Source organism: Carica papaya, chromosome 9 (genome assembly GCF_054855325.1).
Source record: "Carica papaya isolate Zhongbai chromosome 9, ASM5485532v1, whole genome shotgun sequence".
Classification (NCBI taxonomy): domain Eukaryota; kingdom Viridiplantae; phylum Streptophyta; class Magnoliopsida; order Brassicales; family Caricaceae; genus Carica; species Carica papaya.
The window spans coordinates 14257750-14275030 of record NC_142317.1 but is presented as its reverse complement, the minus strand read 5'-3'; the positions used below and the strand labels follow the sequence as shown (position 1 = coordinate 14275030).

General features: G+C 36.0%; 1 protein-coding gene and 1 long non-coding RNA gene across 6 annotated transcripts; one reads left to right on the top strand and one right to left on the bottom strand.

Moving 5' to 3' along the window:
* The first annotated feature begins 1592 nt into the window (after positions 1 to 1592).
* LOC110809918 (Octicosapeptide/Phox/Bem1p family protein) lies at positions 1593 to 2401 on the top strand. Its single transcript, XM_022035901.2, has 2 exons — positions 1593 to 1737; positions 1835 to 2401. The coding sequence occupies exons 1-2, from the start codon at positions 1593 to 1595 to the stop codon at positions 2221 to 2223; spliced, it is 534 nt and encodes a 177-aa protein (XP_021891593.2). The 3' UTR covers positions 2224 to 2401.
* On the bottom strand, positions 2071 to 17031 carry LOC110809925 (uncharacterized). 5 transcript variants are annotated; one of them, XR_015816123.1, is made up of 4 exons: positions 16662 to 17031; positions 12072 to 12429; positions 5189 to 5462; positions 4702 to 4962 (listed from the first exon to the last, which is right to left on the bottom strand). It is a non-coding gene; the product is annotated as an uncharacterized LOC110809925 (long non-coding RNA). The 5 variants fall into 5 exon arrangements; XR_015816125.1 differs by having other exon boundaries at positions 5189 to 5453; XR_015816124.1 differs by having other exon boundaries at positions 5189 to 5445.
* Between the last annotated feature and the right edge of the window lie 250 nt (positions 17032 to 17281).

Sequence of the window (17281 nt, the reverse complement as noted above, 5' to 3'; positions counted from 1 at the left end):
ATATGACTTATAAACCTGTAATATGGATAGATTTATATACAATACATTATCTTCAAGGAAATATTTAAGTTTAGTAAATATTTGATGATATAATGAATATGATTGTATTTATGCACATAGTTGTAAAAATAAGTTCATTGAATTGATTCGAATAAATAGATTCTTGTTAGAATTATATTACTTATAAAATATTTCTAATTTTTTTTTTATTAAAGTATTGACCTCACTAAATACGAGTAGAATACTATGATTTTATGTGGTTATTTATTTTAGAAAGATATTCATTAAATTGTTTGGTATAGATAGGATTTTGTATTAAACTATTTTACGTGTTTCCATATCTTTCAAATTTCTTATTAAAAGTAAGATATGATCATCATTGTAAAACAAAGAAAAGAAGATTGGAAAGACAATTGAGTAAATAATTTTTGCATTAGTGATGACTGTTTTTCACTTTTTTATAGCTTTATTTTAATGAGTTTTTTTTCTTCATCATTCATGGTGTATTTTCTTTGGATTTTTTCTTAGTTAAAAAGTAAGAAATATCTACGAGAGTAAAATTGAATAAGTAAGTATTTTACCTTAATGAGTTTGTACCAATTAAAAATCGCGAAATTAAGATTGGTTTAAGAAGTAGGCTTTAGAAAAAAGCCATCATTAGCATTGTTTTAGATTTTAAAAAAATAGTGAAATTACTTAAAAACGAATTATTTGTCCACAAAATATGAACATGAATTACTCACATCATTAAGATTTAAATACAAAATTAATCTTATTACCTACACTACTAAGATTTAAATAAGAATTAATCTTAAAAAAGAAACAAAACAAGGTTTATATAATGAATTAAAATTATATAATACTAAAATCTATATGTACAAAATCTTTTATTTAAGATTAAATAAGTAATATTATGCCAACAATCCCTTTAAGTGATATTGTCAAATATCAACATATGAGTTTGTAAACCAAAAAATTACTCATATTTACAAGTAACAACTCATAATTAGTTTTAAAATAGCAGGAACAAAAGAATATAAATAAGTTGGAATAAATGATTTTTTTATTTAAAATCAAATATCTAAATTTATGCTAACAATTCCTTCAAACACAAAAGTCGTATGCAAAATAAAAAATCAATAATTACTTTAATTATTCCATTAAATATTTAAATCATACTTAATTTATATACATTAAATAACTAAAATTTTAAAAATTAAATAAAAATAAAATAATTCTGAAACAAATATCTATGAATTGAGACAGGAAAGAAGATTTCTTAATGCAGGAGTAATAAGAAAAGTTTTTCAAAATTTAAAATATAATAAAAATAAATAGTAAATACTTATTTCCATTTATTGGTAATTAAATTATAAAATATAAGATGTCTATTTTCTTTTAGGAAAGAAAGTTCACAAATCGATTTAATAAATCTTTTAACTCCTCCCCGCGTTTCTCTCCATGAAAATAGGACTTGTCAACTTTCTTTAACCGAAAAACCCACTCGCCTATAAATACCCCCTCAGTCTCCCTTCCCAAGTAAGTTTCTTCTCTGCTCCGGAACCTTCTTCCCGCTCTCACACACCAAAGCCATGGTGAGTCAGACACGCTCTAACAGTATCAAGTTTCTATGCACCTATGGCGGCAAGATCCTGCCTCGCTCCTCCGATGGCGCGCTCCGTTACGTCGGTGGACTCAACAGAGTCCTCGCCGTTGACCGCTCTGTATCTTTTGCAGGTTTCTTGATCTCCCTTTTTTATAAGATACTTTTTTCTGTAAAAATTTAACCATTGCTAGAGCATGGTGGAATAACAATAATTTATTGTTATCACAGAGTTGATGGTGAAATTAGTTGAGTTCTGTGGATTCTCAGTGACGTTACGGTGTCAGCTGCCTGGGGGAGATTTGGAGACGCTAATCTCCGTAAAATCCGACGAGGAGCTAGCTAACATTATCGATTTGTACGATCTGTCTGCGCCAGGTTCGAAGATCAGAGCCATCCTCTCTCCTCCCAAATCGATCAAGCAAATTTCTCCTACGCCAAGCCTCGTTTCCTCACCAAAATCTCCGTTTACGGCCTTCGGTTCTCCACCGGCGCCGTTCTTTCCCTTTGTTCCAACAACTTCCTCCCCGCTGGTGCAATATCCCTTTGGATTTTATATTCGATGCAGAGATGCTAGGAAGTCGTTCCCGGCCGCTTGTCACTGCAACCATCGACATTGATTTTAAAGAAAACATTGCAGGGAGCCACCCGCAGTAGATGATGACGAAGAAAAGAAGGTATAGACAAAAACAAAATAGGAGATACGGAAATTAAGTTCCAATTTCTTGTGTGTCTTTTTGAGGTTTCATGCCGCAATTGTAAATCTTTAAAGAACTAAAAAGAAAATTTGGATTCGGAGGATATGCACTTTTTGTGTCTCTTTTTTAATTTTAATTTTTTATTTTAATAAGAAATAATAAAAAACTAAAACTGAAATATAATTTAATTTAAAACAAAGCTCTCTCTTTCTGGGATCTCCATAAAATGTCTCCGTTGTTGGATTGTCACCAACTCTGGAATATCAGAGCTAGAAGCACAATTTGCCCCCTGGGTTGTCATTGTATAAAAGAAAATTAAAGGATTAAATTGTAATTATATTTCTTCTTCTCTACACTGGGTCCTTTTCTTCAACATAATTCAGATATAATGTTCATTATCAAACAAAAATTAATGCAAATATTTTTTAAAATTAGAAAAATCAAAATTATAATAACTAATTTAAATGAACTCTCTCTCTCTCTCTCTCTCTCTCTCTCATCCCCCCACATACCTGAATCCATCATTTATCTCCGTTGTTCACAGACATTCGTTGAAGGGTAGCTTCAGCGGCTCGATCAAAAGCTGTGGCGAACCCATTCTCTGGGAGCCCTGGTGATAATGTTTGTGGATCTCTCCCGAAAGCTAAACCACAAATGTTATCAAAGGTAAGTCGAAGCAAGATGTTTTGAAGGTCAATCGGCTTGCCCTCCAGTTGAGCTGCTTCAAGAATAGGACCGATTCACCCATCGACACATGGCTTGACCAAGAGTCGGGTGGTGAATCCTACTGCAGCATTCTTGACCCGAAAAAGCCATGCATCACTATCAGAGTTAAAGATTCCTTCGCCAACCAACTGTGCTAACTATTAACGTACGTGTCAGCCCAACGCCGTATGACGAACACGCGGCAAGCACTGAACGACAAACATATTACGCTTCCCTTATATCCCCTTGCGGTAACCCTAACGGCGAAATTTGGGGCAAACAGAAACAGACAACAACACGAATGCAAAAATTATTTACTCAATTGTCTTTCCAATCTTCTTTTCTTTGTTTTACAATGAAGATCATATCTTACTTTTAATAAGAAATTTGAAAGATATGGAAACACATAAAATAGTTTAATACAAAATCTTATCTATACCAAACAATTTAATGAATATTTTTCTAAAATAAATAACCACATAAAATCATAATATCCTACTCGTATTTAGTGAGGTCAATACTTTAATAAAAAAAAAATAGAAATATTTTATAAGTAATATAATTCTAACAAGAATCTATTTATTCGAATCAATTCAATGAACTTATTTTTACAACTATGTGCATAAATACAATCATATTCATTATATCATCAAATATTTACTAAACTTAAATATTTCCTTGAAGATAATGTATTGTATATAAGTCTATTCATATTACAGGTTTATAAGTCATATTAATACTTAAACTATGGAACTTCATAAATTTTATTTGGATTTTATTGTTACAATTTCATTATAATCTTTTTGTATATAACAATCTCATAGTATTTATCGTTTTGAGTTATGTAACAATGTAATAAACTAAATATTTTTTGTTTTATTAGTGGAATAAATTGTTAAATTATTATTGAATATAAATTATCGTAACATTTATTGTTACCCATACCCTAAGAGGGGCTGGGTACCATCCCACCACACTTCTGCCCTACAATTTATAGGGATACATAACACTTAAATTTACACATCTCCCAAATGTATCTATCATTCTACATATTTCTAATAGTAAGTCATTCCAAAAAGGAAAATTTTACTTCTATGTTGACTATACATATATATCTTTTTGCTAATTTCCCTATAAAATCTACTCCGCTATAATCTAAAACATCTCTGCACACTTTAAGCTTCATAGCGTTGTACCTCTTGGTCTTGCTCTTGTTTTGCCTATTTTGTAATTATAATCTAATGAACTACGCATGCTTAATAAGTAAAAATTTAACTCGCACACTAACAAATAAAAAGGTTTATAACCAAATTAGGGGATACATGCATTTGTTCAATCTAAACATCTGTTTTCTCCCTCATTCACCTTTGATTTTTCCATGTATCCCTTTCCTCGACCCTCTACCCTCCAATTCTTGCTCATTTGTAAGCCAATCTGTCACAGAACGTTTCTTGCCCTTTTTTTCGTTTATTCCCAATGTCCAGTAACCATACTACAATCACAATATTCCTCCCCTATCTTTCTGTATATCTTAAGGTCATTCACAGTCATGTACTAATTCATCACCCTGTTTTTCCTTAATTATCCATTTGACTCTCTCATTTTGTTGAGCACCTCATAATCCCATTTTACATACACTTGGTCTTTCAGGACCCCCAATTGATGAGACTCACATATACTGTAGAGACCCAGAACTTAAAGAAAAATAAATTCATAAATTTAATGCGGAAGTGATTAATAAAGTTAGGGTTTACATTTTTTACACAATAATTTTAAATGCCTAATAGGGATACAAGAATATCTCTTCTAAAAGACAAATAGAAATTAAAGAAATAAAACTAAAAATGAATAACTAAATATTTTACGACAACCTTCACTAGCACTTGAAGAGAGTCCAGATAGTAAACTAATCACAACCCTCTTACTGATCGGAATTTGAATTTTGGTCCTCTTGATCTGAAATAGTTAATGAAAGGGTGAACTACACTAACCTAACAAAAATATCACACTAATCACATATACGAAAAATTGAAGATTGGTAAAAAAAATTAGAAAAACAACTAATGGAGCCCTTGCTTTATTTAAATACATTTGAAACTTGAAGACATTTGTCTAATATTTACCATATTAGTTTTCACTTTCACACATAAGAGAACGAGAAATAATAATTTTACTTTTTTACCTGCTTATTAATATCATTGGGAGTTCATAGGGGTGTTCTCCTTACTCATGAACCCAATATCCAATATTACAATTAACTGACCGTCGTCATACTCCATCCGATAATGGGCGCCATACATTCCATCGCCTCGATACCCTATCCGATATGATGGTGAACCATATCTCCCATGCTTTTCTGGTAAAGGACTTCCAGCTCCGTCTGACTGAGGTAACGTTGACAGTAGGGTTCCCTATGTACCGGACCTGTCCGCCCTTTCCCTGGGTAACTAACAAGTCTTTCACATACATATTTTCATCAATAAATAACCAACAAACTCATACCAATATCTCACATCACATTCACAGATCAATTAAACTACATTCATGCTGACGGTATATAACTAAAATAACTAGATAAGTTGATAAGACTATTAAACTATAAATTAAGAACATATACTATATAAAAATCAAGAAAGTAGGACAGTATAGGAAAATAAATAGGAAACCAAGACAATTATGAACTAACCGATTCCGGCTCTACTACTAATTGTAATTATTTTTAGGATTTTGTAATTTTTCACAAAAATACAAAATTATACAACGATAAGCCTCAATTTACCATAACGGAGGATAGGGTGAAAAATTCTTACCCAAATCAGTGTTTCGAGATGTCGAGCTGTCTACTACGCATCCTAACGAGTACCGGGTTCCCTAGACTTTTTCTGTAGAATTTAAAACACTCGCCACATACCTAAAAGTACTCCAAAAATTCAAAATAGGTGTCCAAAACTCATTCCGACCAATTTTAGGGTTCTAGTGCTGAGTTTATCGCCCACGACCGTGGTTTGCCTCGGTCTTGCCAGTTTTTGCCAGTTTTAGCCGGTTTTGGCTGTATCCCTCCAGAAAAAAATGTTAGGAGCCTCAGTTGGCTTTAAAATCACAAAAAAAAATCGAACCTACCAGCAGGAGACCTCCGAGTGTGACGGTTTAGCTGAGGTTCTTTCTTCGGCTACCATGCACAGAAAATGACGATGAACACAATGATCAAAAAATACTTGAAATGAGAATCGATAAGGGGTTCATTGGAGGAATTTTAGAGTTTTAGCCACGGCAGCTCTGCTGGGCACTGCCCACAGTTTTCGGCTCACCCACCTTCTCTCTTGCTCCGATTTGGCCACAGGAGTACTCGGAATCAAGTTCTGAGCTGGTATGAAATTTTTTACCTTTTTTGGTGGTCGGTGGTGGCTTCTATGCGGTGGCGATCGGCAGTCGGCCTCCTTCTTCGGCGTCAGGTTCTTCTTCTCCAACGTGTACTGGTGGCTAGGGTTTAGGTTCCTGTACGATGTGAAGTATTTATAATCATCTCGCGTTGATTTGGACCGTCCTTCGCGATCAATCTCATCCGTCTGATCATGCTTAAGGAGGAAACGAATATGCACCGTTCATCGCAATTAATCTCGACCGTCCGATCTTGCCTAAGAGAAAAACAGATCTAGGGTGTCCACTCTCGCGGGATCGATCTTGGGCCGTCCGATTGTGGGGCACGCGGATCATAGTGTGGCCTCTCATGTGGCACCGACATCAGCGCACCTTACCATGTGGCGCACTCATATTTGTCAAGGCTACTGACTGGGCAGTCTTACATGGCTTAACTTTTTCTATTTATACTTTGACCTCCTGTTTCTAATTCTTCTTTCAAAAACACCCACAGAACTCAAATTTTTACCTTTTTTTCTCAAAATTATTTTCAATCTCATCCATAATTTATTTTTTCTCAAAATTTTACTTAAATAAAAATAAAATAAATTATTAATTTATTTTAAATTAATATTTAAAAAACAAAAAATTTATCTCGGGTCGTTTTTCGGGCTCGAGTATTACAACTCTCTCCCTTTTAGAAAATTTAATCTTTCAAATTAGTCACTCTCTCACTCAGTTGAACAGCTGGTGGTACTGGGCCCTGAAGCTTAATTCCAGTTCCTGAGTGACCTCTTCCTGCATATAGTTCTGCCATGGGACCTTGATGAATGGAATTTCTCAATTGTGGAGTACTTTACTCTTCCGGTCTACAATGTCTATCGGTACCTCCTCATAGGATAGATCCTCTTGGAGTAAAAGGAGTTCGTGGGATAAGATTTGTGAGAGGTCTAGGTTGTACTTGTGTAGCATAGATACAAGGAACACATTATGAACCCTGAAAAACTCTGGAGGTAGTGCCAATATATAGACAGTCGTACCAATCCAGTCTAAGATCTTAAATGGTCAATCGAACTGGGGATTTAATTTTTTTTTCTTGTGAAACCTACTGATCTTTTTGAAAGGAATGACCATAAGAAACACTCGGTCACATTTCTCAAACTCCAAATCCCTCATTCGGGAGTCCGCATAACTTTTTTATCTGATCTAAGCTGTCTGAATGTTCTTCATGATCTTAACTATTTTGGTTGTAGTCTCATCCACAAGATCTGGGGCAAATAATGTTCTATCACCTACCTCTTCCCAACATATCGGCGATCTGCATGGGTAGCCATACAATGCCTCATACGGAGCCATATCGATATTTTCCTTATAGCTGTTATTGTAGACGAACTCTATCAGAGGTAGGTGATCATCCCAATGGCCCCAAAAGTTTAGAACACAAGCTCGAAGCATATCCTACAGTGTGCGAATCGTCCTCTTTGATTGTCCATCGGTTTGAGGGTGGAATGTGGTGCTAAGGGACAATTTCATTCTAATGGCTTACTGAAAACTAAACCAAAATCGAGAAGTAAACCTAGGGTCTCTATCAGATACCACTGACACTGGAATTCCATGTAACCTAACTATCTCTCGGATATACATTCTTGCTAACTTGTCTAAGGGGTCAGTCATCTTGATAGCCAGAAAGTGAGAAGACTTAGTGAGTCGAGTGACAATTACCCAAATGACATCATGTCCTGAGCGTGCCTTAGGCAATCCAGTTATGAAATTCATTGTGATATGTTCCCACTTCCACTCTGGAATCGGTAATGACTGAAGTAACCTGCCTGAGCGTTGATGCTCTACCTTAACCTGTTGGCATACCAGATACTTGGAAATAAAGTCGGCTATCTCTCTTTTCATTCCGCTTTACCAAAATCAGGGTCACATACTTTGATATATTTTAGTACTTCTGAGATGTATGGCGAACTTAGAGTTGTGATCCTTTATCATGATGTTCCTTTTTAGTTCTCTGTCATCTGAAACACACACCCGTCATGAAACCTGAGCAATCCATTGACAGATACTCAAAATTCTAGATGTACTCCTTATTCTGCATCTTTCTTGAGGGCAGTTATGATAGAATCGGTTAATTAGGCTTCTCTTATTTTTTGGATCAATTCGGGTTGGATAGCTAGGTAGTCCAAGCATGTAACTCTCTTTAAGTACTGAAGTCATATCTGTTGTGCGACCCCTATTATTGTGCATTCAAAAATCATTATGTGAGCTAATATACCTACACTTTTTCTACTGAAAACGTCAGCCACTACATTGCCCTTATCCAGCTGATACAAGATATTACAATCATAATCCTTTAGGAGCTCTATCTAATGCCTCTAATGTATGTTCAGATCCATTTGAGTGAATATGTGCTTCAAGCTCTTATGGTCAATAAAAATCTCAAAAGTCTCCCCATACAAGTAGTTGTGCTAAGTCTTCAAGACGTGAATAATGGCGGCAAGTTCCAAGTCGTGGGTGAGGTAATCTTTCTCATGACTCTTCAACTATCTGTACCCATAGGCTATGACCTTATCATGCTGTATCAGAACACAACCCAATCCCAGGTAGGAGGCATCACTGTAAATTGTATATCCACCTATCCTACTTAGTAAGGTCAACACAGGTGCAGTAGTCAACTGCTTCTTGAGTTCTGTAAAGCTTCTTTCGCAGTTCATGTTCTATTTAACCTAATGTTTTTCTTTGTGAGCCATGTCAAATGAGCGACTCGGTTAGAAAATTCTTCTATAAACCTGCAATAATAACTTATTTTTTCCAGAAAGTTACGAATCTCTTTGACCGAGGTCAATTTCTCCCATCCCAGCGCTGCCTCAACTTTTTCGAAACTCGCTGATACTTCATCCATTGATATGATGTGTCCTATAAAGGTAGTCTGCTCGAGTTAGAACACACACTTACTCAATTTTGCATACAGTTTCTTCTCCCCGAGAATCTGCAAAACCTAAGTCAGGTGGTGAGCGTGTTCTTCTCTACTCTTTGAATAGATCATAATATTATCGATAAATACATTGATAAACTAATCCAATAATTATCTGAAAACCTTATTCAACAAGTTCATAAAAATGGTTCGTACGTTGGTTAGTCCAAAGGGCATGACTAGGAACTCATAATGTCTGTACATGATTCTGAAAGCTGTCTTGAAAATGTCTTCTGACCTGATCTTTTTTTAGTGGTAACCCAAACGCAAATCTATTTTGAAGAAAACCTGAACACCCTACAACTAGTCAAAAAGGTCATCAATTCTTGGGAAGGGGTATTTGCTCTTGATCGTAACTTGATTCAATCCTCTGTGATCAATACACAATCGTAACATCCCATCCCTTTTCTTTGCAAATATCACTTCAGAACCCCAAGGAGATACATTATGTCAGATGAAACCCCAAGGAGATACACTATGTCAGATGAACCTACTGTCTTATAATTCATTGATATGTTTTCTCAGTTCTTCCATCTCAACACGGCTCATGCGGTAAAGGGCAACATAGATAGTCTGGGTGCCAGACTGAAGATCTATGGTGAACTCAACTTTTTTGTCTACTGACAGTTTGGGTAGTTCATCAGGAAATACATTCAAGAAGTCTCGGACTACAGGGATCTCTTGAATACAAACTTTTTTCTTATGTTTGCCTTGTATTACTTCCGAGTTCGCTTCAACATCTAGCTTAGTGAGGTTGTAACCTCTGTCCTAGATAAGAGGTCTGGCCTGGTTCTGATTCTGCGGGCACTCTCTCGCGTAGTGCTCGGTGCTCTCACATATACGACATGCATTAGTAAGACGATAGCAGAGTCGGTCCCCATGATCCTTGCCACAGTGCTGCCAAGTCCTATCGCATCCTATTACTTGAGGTTGAGGAGGAGCTTGAGTTACTTGGCATAGACCTCTTGTTCTACTAAACCAGTGCAGTGGGTGTTGGTCTACGGTGTGAAACTGGGGGTATGAGATTCCCAACTGCTGGAGAAAAGATGCAAAGGTTCATCTCCACTAACTGTGCATTGGCTAGAACGGGTGAGTAGGTATTGAGCTAAATACGTACAGCTACTGTATGATCTTAGGGCTGAGGCCCCCATCAAACTTCCTTGCCTTCTTGCCTTCATCCATCATGGGTGAAACTGGGTCCTATGGAAGAGGAACTGGATTGTGCTGTGGTGGAACCGGGTGGCCCTGTGGCAGTGCTGGATAATACGGTAGAGTAGCAGGGTTGTACCGAAGTGGTTCCGGATCTTCCTACTGCAAGGGTAGCTCAAATTATGGTAGCGGGAGAGGTTCAGGTAGCTCCCTCCTTTCCTCCCAAGCTTGCTGGGCAGAGATGAGTCTCTCCAGCATCTCAAAGAGTCGGTCACATCCTCTCGAAGTAAGTCATCCCGGGCTACTCAGTTTAGTCTTTCTATCCTCATTTTTTTATACCTTATTTCATAAGGAATGGTTGAGTGATAGTTTGTTTTTTTAGTGTTTTTAAGTCTTTATGTAAGGAATGATTCCGAGGAATGCGGCTCTGATACCAACTGTAGAAGCCTGAAACTTAAAGGAAAATAAATTCATAAATTTAATACGGAAACGATTAATAGAGTTAGAGTTTACATTCCTTACACAATAATTTTAAATGCCTAATAGAGATAGAGAAATGTCCATTCTAAAAGATAAACGTAAATTAAAAAAATAAAATGAAAAGCGAATAACTAAACATCCTTCACTAGCACTTGAAAGGAGTTCGGATAGTAAACTACTCACAACCCTTTTGTTGATCGAGATCTGGATCTTGCTCCTTTTAATTTGAAATAGTTAATGAAATATTGAGCTACACTAGCCCAGTAAGAATATCACACTAATCACATATACAAAAAACTGAAGATTGGTAAAAAAAAATAAAAAAAATAACTAATGGATATCTTGCTTTATTTAAATACATTAGAAACTTGAATACATTTGTTTAATATTTACCATAACGAGTTTTTCAAAGACAACCTATGAAGACCCATATTCATATTACTTTTCACTTTCATACATAAGAGAACAAGAAATAATAATTTTCATTTCTTATTTGCTAACTAATACCCTTAAGAGTCCATAGGGGTGTCCCCCCTACTTGTGAACCCAATATCCAATTTTACAATTAACAGGTCGTCCAAATACCCCATCTGATAATGGGTGTCGTACATTTCATCATCTCGATACCCCCTCCAGTATGAGGGTGAACCATATCACCCAAACCTTTATGGTAAGGGACTTTCCAACCCCGTCCGACTGACGTAACGTTCACGGTAGGGTTCTCTATGTATCAGACTCATCTGCCCTTTCCCTAGGTAACCAGCAACTCTTTCACATACAGATTTTCATCAATAAATAACCAACAAACTCATACCAATATCTCATATTACATTCACAAATCAATTAAACTATATTCATGCTAACATTATTATATAACTAAAATAACCAGATAAGTTGATAAGACTATTGAAATATAAATTAAGCAAGTAGGACAGTATAGGAAAATAAATAGGAAATCAAGACAATTATGAACTAACATATTCTGTCTCCAATAGTAACCTGTAATTATTTTTAGAAATTTTTAATTTTTCACAAAAACATAAAATTATACAACGTTAAGCCTCAATTTACCGTAACGAAAAATAGGGTGAGGGATCCTTACCTAGATCGGTGTTTTGAGATGTCGAGCTGTTTACTACGCCTCTTAACGGGTATCAGGTTCCCTAAATTTTTCTGTGCAATTCAAAACACTTGTCATATATCTAAAAATATTCGAAAAATACAAAATTGGTGTCAAAAATTCATTACGACAAATTTTGGAGTTTCGACGCCAGTTCCACCACCGTGCCTCAGCGTGGCTGATTTTGGCCGATTTTGATTGTATCCCTACAGAAAATTACGTCTAGGGCCTCGGTTGGCTGAAAAATCATAAAAAAAATCGAACTTATCGACAAGGGGACCTCCGGGTGCGGCGGCTCCATCGGTCTTCCTTCGCGGTTGAGATTCTTTCTTCGGCTACCCTGCACAGAAAAGAACGGTGAACACAATAATAAAAAAATTACATGAAACAGAAATCGAGAAGGTGTTCACAGAGGAGTTTTGGAGTTTTAGTCACGGCGACTCCATCAAGCTTTGTCCGTAGTTTCCGACTCACTCATCGTCCCTCTTACTCCGATTTGACCACAGGGTACTCGAAATCGAATTTCGAGGGGTTAAAATTTTTTTTTACCTCTTTTGCGGTCGGTGGTGGCTCCAACGTGGCAGCGGTCGGGCTCCTTCTCCGACATCTGGTTCTTCTTCTCCAGCGAGGGCTAGCGGCTTAGGTTTAGGTTCCCGTTTAATGCGAAGTATTTATAACCATCTTGCGTTGATTTGAACCATCAATCGCAATTGATCTCGTCCGTCCGATCGTGCTTAAGGAGGAAACGAATCTAGTCTATTCATCGCGATTAATCTCGACCATCCGATCGCACCTAAGGAGAAAATGGATATGGGTCATCCACATGCGCGAGATCGATCCGATTCGTCAAGCCTGCTGACTAGCCGGTCTTACCTGTCTGAACTTTCTCTATTTATATTTTGACCCCCTGTTTCTAATTTTTCTTTTAAAAACACCCAATAACTCAAATTTTCATTCATTTTTCTCAAAATTATTTTCAATCTCGTGTCTAATTTATTTTTTCTCAAAATTTCACTTAAATAAAAATAAAATAAATTAATAAATTATTTTAAATTGATAATTAAAGAATAAAAAATTTATCTCGGGTCGTTTTCCGGGCCCGAGTATCACATATACAAACCAAATTATGCACCTACATATGTCATGCATATTTATGTGAAAAACAAAGAAACATTGGGGCATCAACCCCTCGCCCATCAACTAGGCCCATTAGTATCACATATATTCGCTCCTCCACTAGAGCACATAAATGCATACACACACATATATATATATATATAAGGATTCCATGCAGTGAGACTATCAATAGAGCACATAAGGCATCAATTATATTACCAGCAAAATTTTGTGATAGACCGAGATAACAAACTTTGTTGTTTTGAGTCCCATTGGTCATTTGAAATATGTTACTACAAATTTTTGGTGCTTTGAATTTTTTCAATGATTTTGTTTATTCTTTATTTTTTAAAAAATAAATTTTGACAATAGTTTCATTAAAAAGGAAAGAATCAAGAATACATTGCCACGGGAAGCCAAAAAAATTCCTACAGCTCGCACCCGCAAAACCGCGGTCTTGCGCGCAGTCAACTCGCATGGGTGCCAACATATGCATGCGTTGCGCATTGGGCACAGCATGGCCACGTTTGTGTGCGGCAAGATGCCTACGTGCAGGCCATGTTTGCCCATGTTGTGCGCTATACGTGCACAACATGCAAAGGCAAGCTTGCGCGGCCGCTATACGGCCATGTCTCTACTTAACTTTTCGAATTTCTGCCACAACCCTCTAATTCCCTTTGAAAAGCCCCTTCCCCTTTCATTCTTTACCAATTTCCATTTCTTCGAGTTTTACCAAATTAGAGAGAAGAAAAGAAATTTTAGAGAGAGAAAGAATGAGAGGAGTAGGAATTTCGCAAGCTTATTTAAGGAATTTCTATGAGCTTTTTCCTTTGTTTCTGAATGGCTAATTCGGTTCGATTCTGATAAGGAATTCTCGGTACTTTTACTTGCATTTATAAGTCCTTTTTATAGTAAATTAATTTGATGAAAATGAAGAAATTATTGAAAAGGACTTTCATGCTTGATTGGTAATTTATCTCACTTTATATTTGTTTGGTGATTTGTTTAGATGCAAAATATTTTATTTTTGACAAGATGACAATATGGGATATGTGTGGGATAGACCCTTTGTCTTATCTTAGTAATGGTGATGAAGGTTAGTTTAAGGAGCTCCAGCTTCCATGAATGCTTTGATGGGGAAATCCGAGGTAATGGCCCCTTGGGTATGTTGATGAGCCCCACCAGGTTCTGAACATGGAATAACTATGAATATGTGATAAATTTGAAAATGTAATGGATATAAATGTAGTACTGAAAAACAAAAAAGAAAATAATAAAAATTCATTTAACTGTTATCTTTCAGAGGTTTCTATTTCTCCATCCTTTGAACAAATGTTGATGAATCACTCACTATGAATAATTAACATTTTCCTCTAACGAGAGTAGACTTGCAAAATGATATGTAGGACCACAGTGACGACAAACGGTCGTGGTCATAAATTATAACTGAAACAGTTATGGAACTAACATAAGAAAGTTATGGGATTGACCTAAAAAGCTATGAGATTAACCTCAGAAAATTATGGAACTAAACCAAGAAAGTTATGGAATTGTTCCAAAATGAAAAATGAATTGGCCCCAATGAAAAAAATAAAATGATTTGGTCATTCACAGTAGTAGTTGAGAATCCCCTCTGCTCTTAGTAGATATATGTTAAAACGAGTTCGCGCAAAAGTTAGTAAAAGACGAAATACAAATACCTGTAGTTGAGGTTAAGAGATTATGGTGTTTTTACTGTGAACCTAGTTTGATTAACTTCTACTAGGTTTCTTGTCTATCATTTGTTCTGTGCTATCTTTGTCTTTATTGTATTATTACAATCACCTATTTTCATAAATCAAATAACAATCTTTTTTAAGTATCTAAATTGTGCTTGTCCATGGAAGCTTATGAGGTGAGTTCATTTTATTGTGAGAGTTGCATTTTTTAAAAGCTAAATACTTTCCAAACCTTAGCAATATAGTATAAATACTATTTTTCTTACTGAGTTTACATGGAACTCACCCTCAATATGTGCTTCCTCCAGATGATGAGAATGATGATGCGCTCGATGTATTGCCCTTGAAGCTTGTCCGCATCCCTTTTCGGATCCTTAGGATAATTATGAGTGCTTTGTAACGCTTGCGCTTTGATGACTCCTTTATAAACATTTAAATGTCTCTATTTTGTATATTCACAATTTGATAGTTGGTCATTGGCTTTAGGTGTAATGTGAACCTTGATATTTTTATGTAAGGAAATTCTATTTTTCTGCTTCAATTTAATTCAATTATTAGCACTCAGTATTTGTTTCTGTTATCTGGCTCCCTCTTACTATCATATTGGGATATCATAAAAATATAATACCTCTAAAATTTTATGATAGACTGAGATAACAAACTTTATTATTTTGAGTTTTATTGGTCATTTTAATTTTATTAATACTTAAAATTTCTTGTATTTTGAATTTCATTAATAATTTTTTTTATTTTTTATTTTTTAAAAAATAAATTTTGACACCATTTTCAGAGAATATGGCGCAACAAGAGGCATCAAAAATGCCCGCAGCCAGTACCCGCGAGACCGCGAGAATTTTTTCCGTCCATTAACTAGGTGGAAAAATCAAATTATGTACATAAACTAATTGATGAGACTCACACACAGAAACCAAATTATGTACTCGAATATGTCATGCAAATTTACGTTAAAAAAAAAAAGAGAAACATTGGGGCACCAGCCACTTGAGCCATCAACTGGGCCCATCAATATCACATATATTCACTTCTTCATTGGAGCACAAAAATGCATACATATATATATATATATATATATATAAGGATCCCATGCAATGACACCATCAGCAGAGCACACGGGGCGTCAACCCCGTGACCCAATTATTGGGCCCATGATTATGCAGATTACACTTCCCATGGAACACAGAAATGCACACTTATCTTTATATGAGAAAGAATAAATCCATATCACCATAATTTCAAATTTAGTACTCAACATCAACCCTTCCCTTTTGAACACAGAAACCAATTCCATTCTATACTCTATTCCTACACATTAAAGCTCGCAGAAACTCTTACGGTATCTTCTCTTTTTTTTTTTTTCTTTTCACGTATTGAACTCTCCTTCTGCTCTAATGGATCTCTCATTTTTCTCGTCCTGGCTAGCTCGATTTTTATCTCCTATCCGATTTCATCCCTAGCCTCTCCCATCTCTCTATTTTTTTTCTTTTGTTTTTCTTGCTTTCTACTTCACTAATTTCCACCAAGCAATTCTCATATCCGACCTCTAATGGCTCCTTTATTCACCCTCACTGTCCACTTGATTATCCTCTCTAAGCTCTATCATAACAACCACCCCCCACACAAAATCCAAGTCATTTCAACACCCAAAATCATAATTCTAACACAATGCTAATTCAGTATGTAATTTCTATTTGTGTTGTGAAAGACAAATTTAACTTACATCCTGCTCCCGAGTAATAGTATTAGGTTGCAGTGTTAGTCCTCTTTCGAACCCCTCTCGTCAGTGGCTGGATTTCAATCAAAATCCTTGCATCTTCTCGATATCTTAGATAAAATAGAGAGTTTATGGCTTGACTCTCTTTTCTTCACTTATGCTGCCACACACGCACAAAATGCACACAGATCTGTCCTGGAGATATGTTTATATAGGGAGGTCTCGGTCTGGCTTTAAGGAAGTCAAAAGTAGGAAATAAAAGGCCAAGGAGGCTACCTCTCGTCACAGTGGTGCCTGCGACTGTCATGCGAGGCGTTCTGGCTACTAAATTCTCTTCTTCTTCTCTCTTCCATCCACAAGTCCTAGATTACCGATTTAAAGTTTTCTGCCTTTATTTTTTCAATCTTATCCCCATTTTACAGTGGTCATGGTTCGATCGTGGCCATTAAATTAGAGACAGTTTAAACCATTAGATTTAAGTCTTCCTCTCTCAACCGTCCAATCTGCCACAAAAGACTAGCATGGCATGACCTCGGCCGTTCCCTCGTTGAGCAATGTGATCCTGACATGTTCTTTAAATGTGTAAGTTTTGAATTGGTTGCACGGGACATGTCAGCAGCTTATCA

Bases quoted from the DNA above. Each gene is read 5' to 3' on its own strand.
- LOC110809918 (XM_022035901.2), top strand. From the start codon at position 1,593: ATGGTGAGTCAGACACGCTCTAACAGTATCAAGTTTCTATGCACCTAT. The intron at 1,738-1,834 runs GTTTCTTGATCT...TTGTTATCACAG, and splicing joins CCGCTCTGTATCTTTTGCAG to AGTTGATGGTGAAATTAGTT.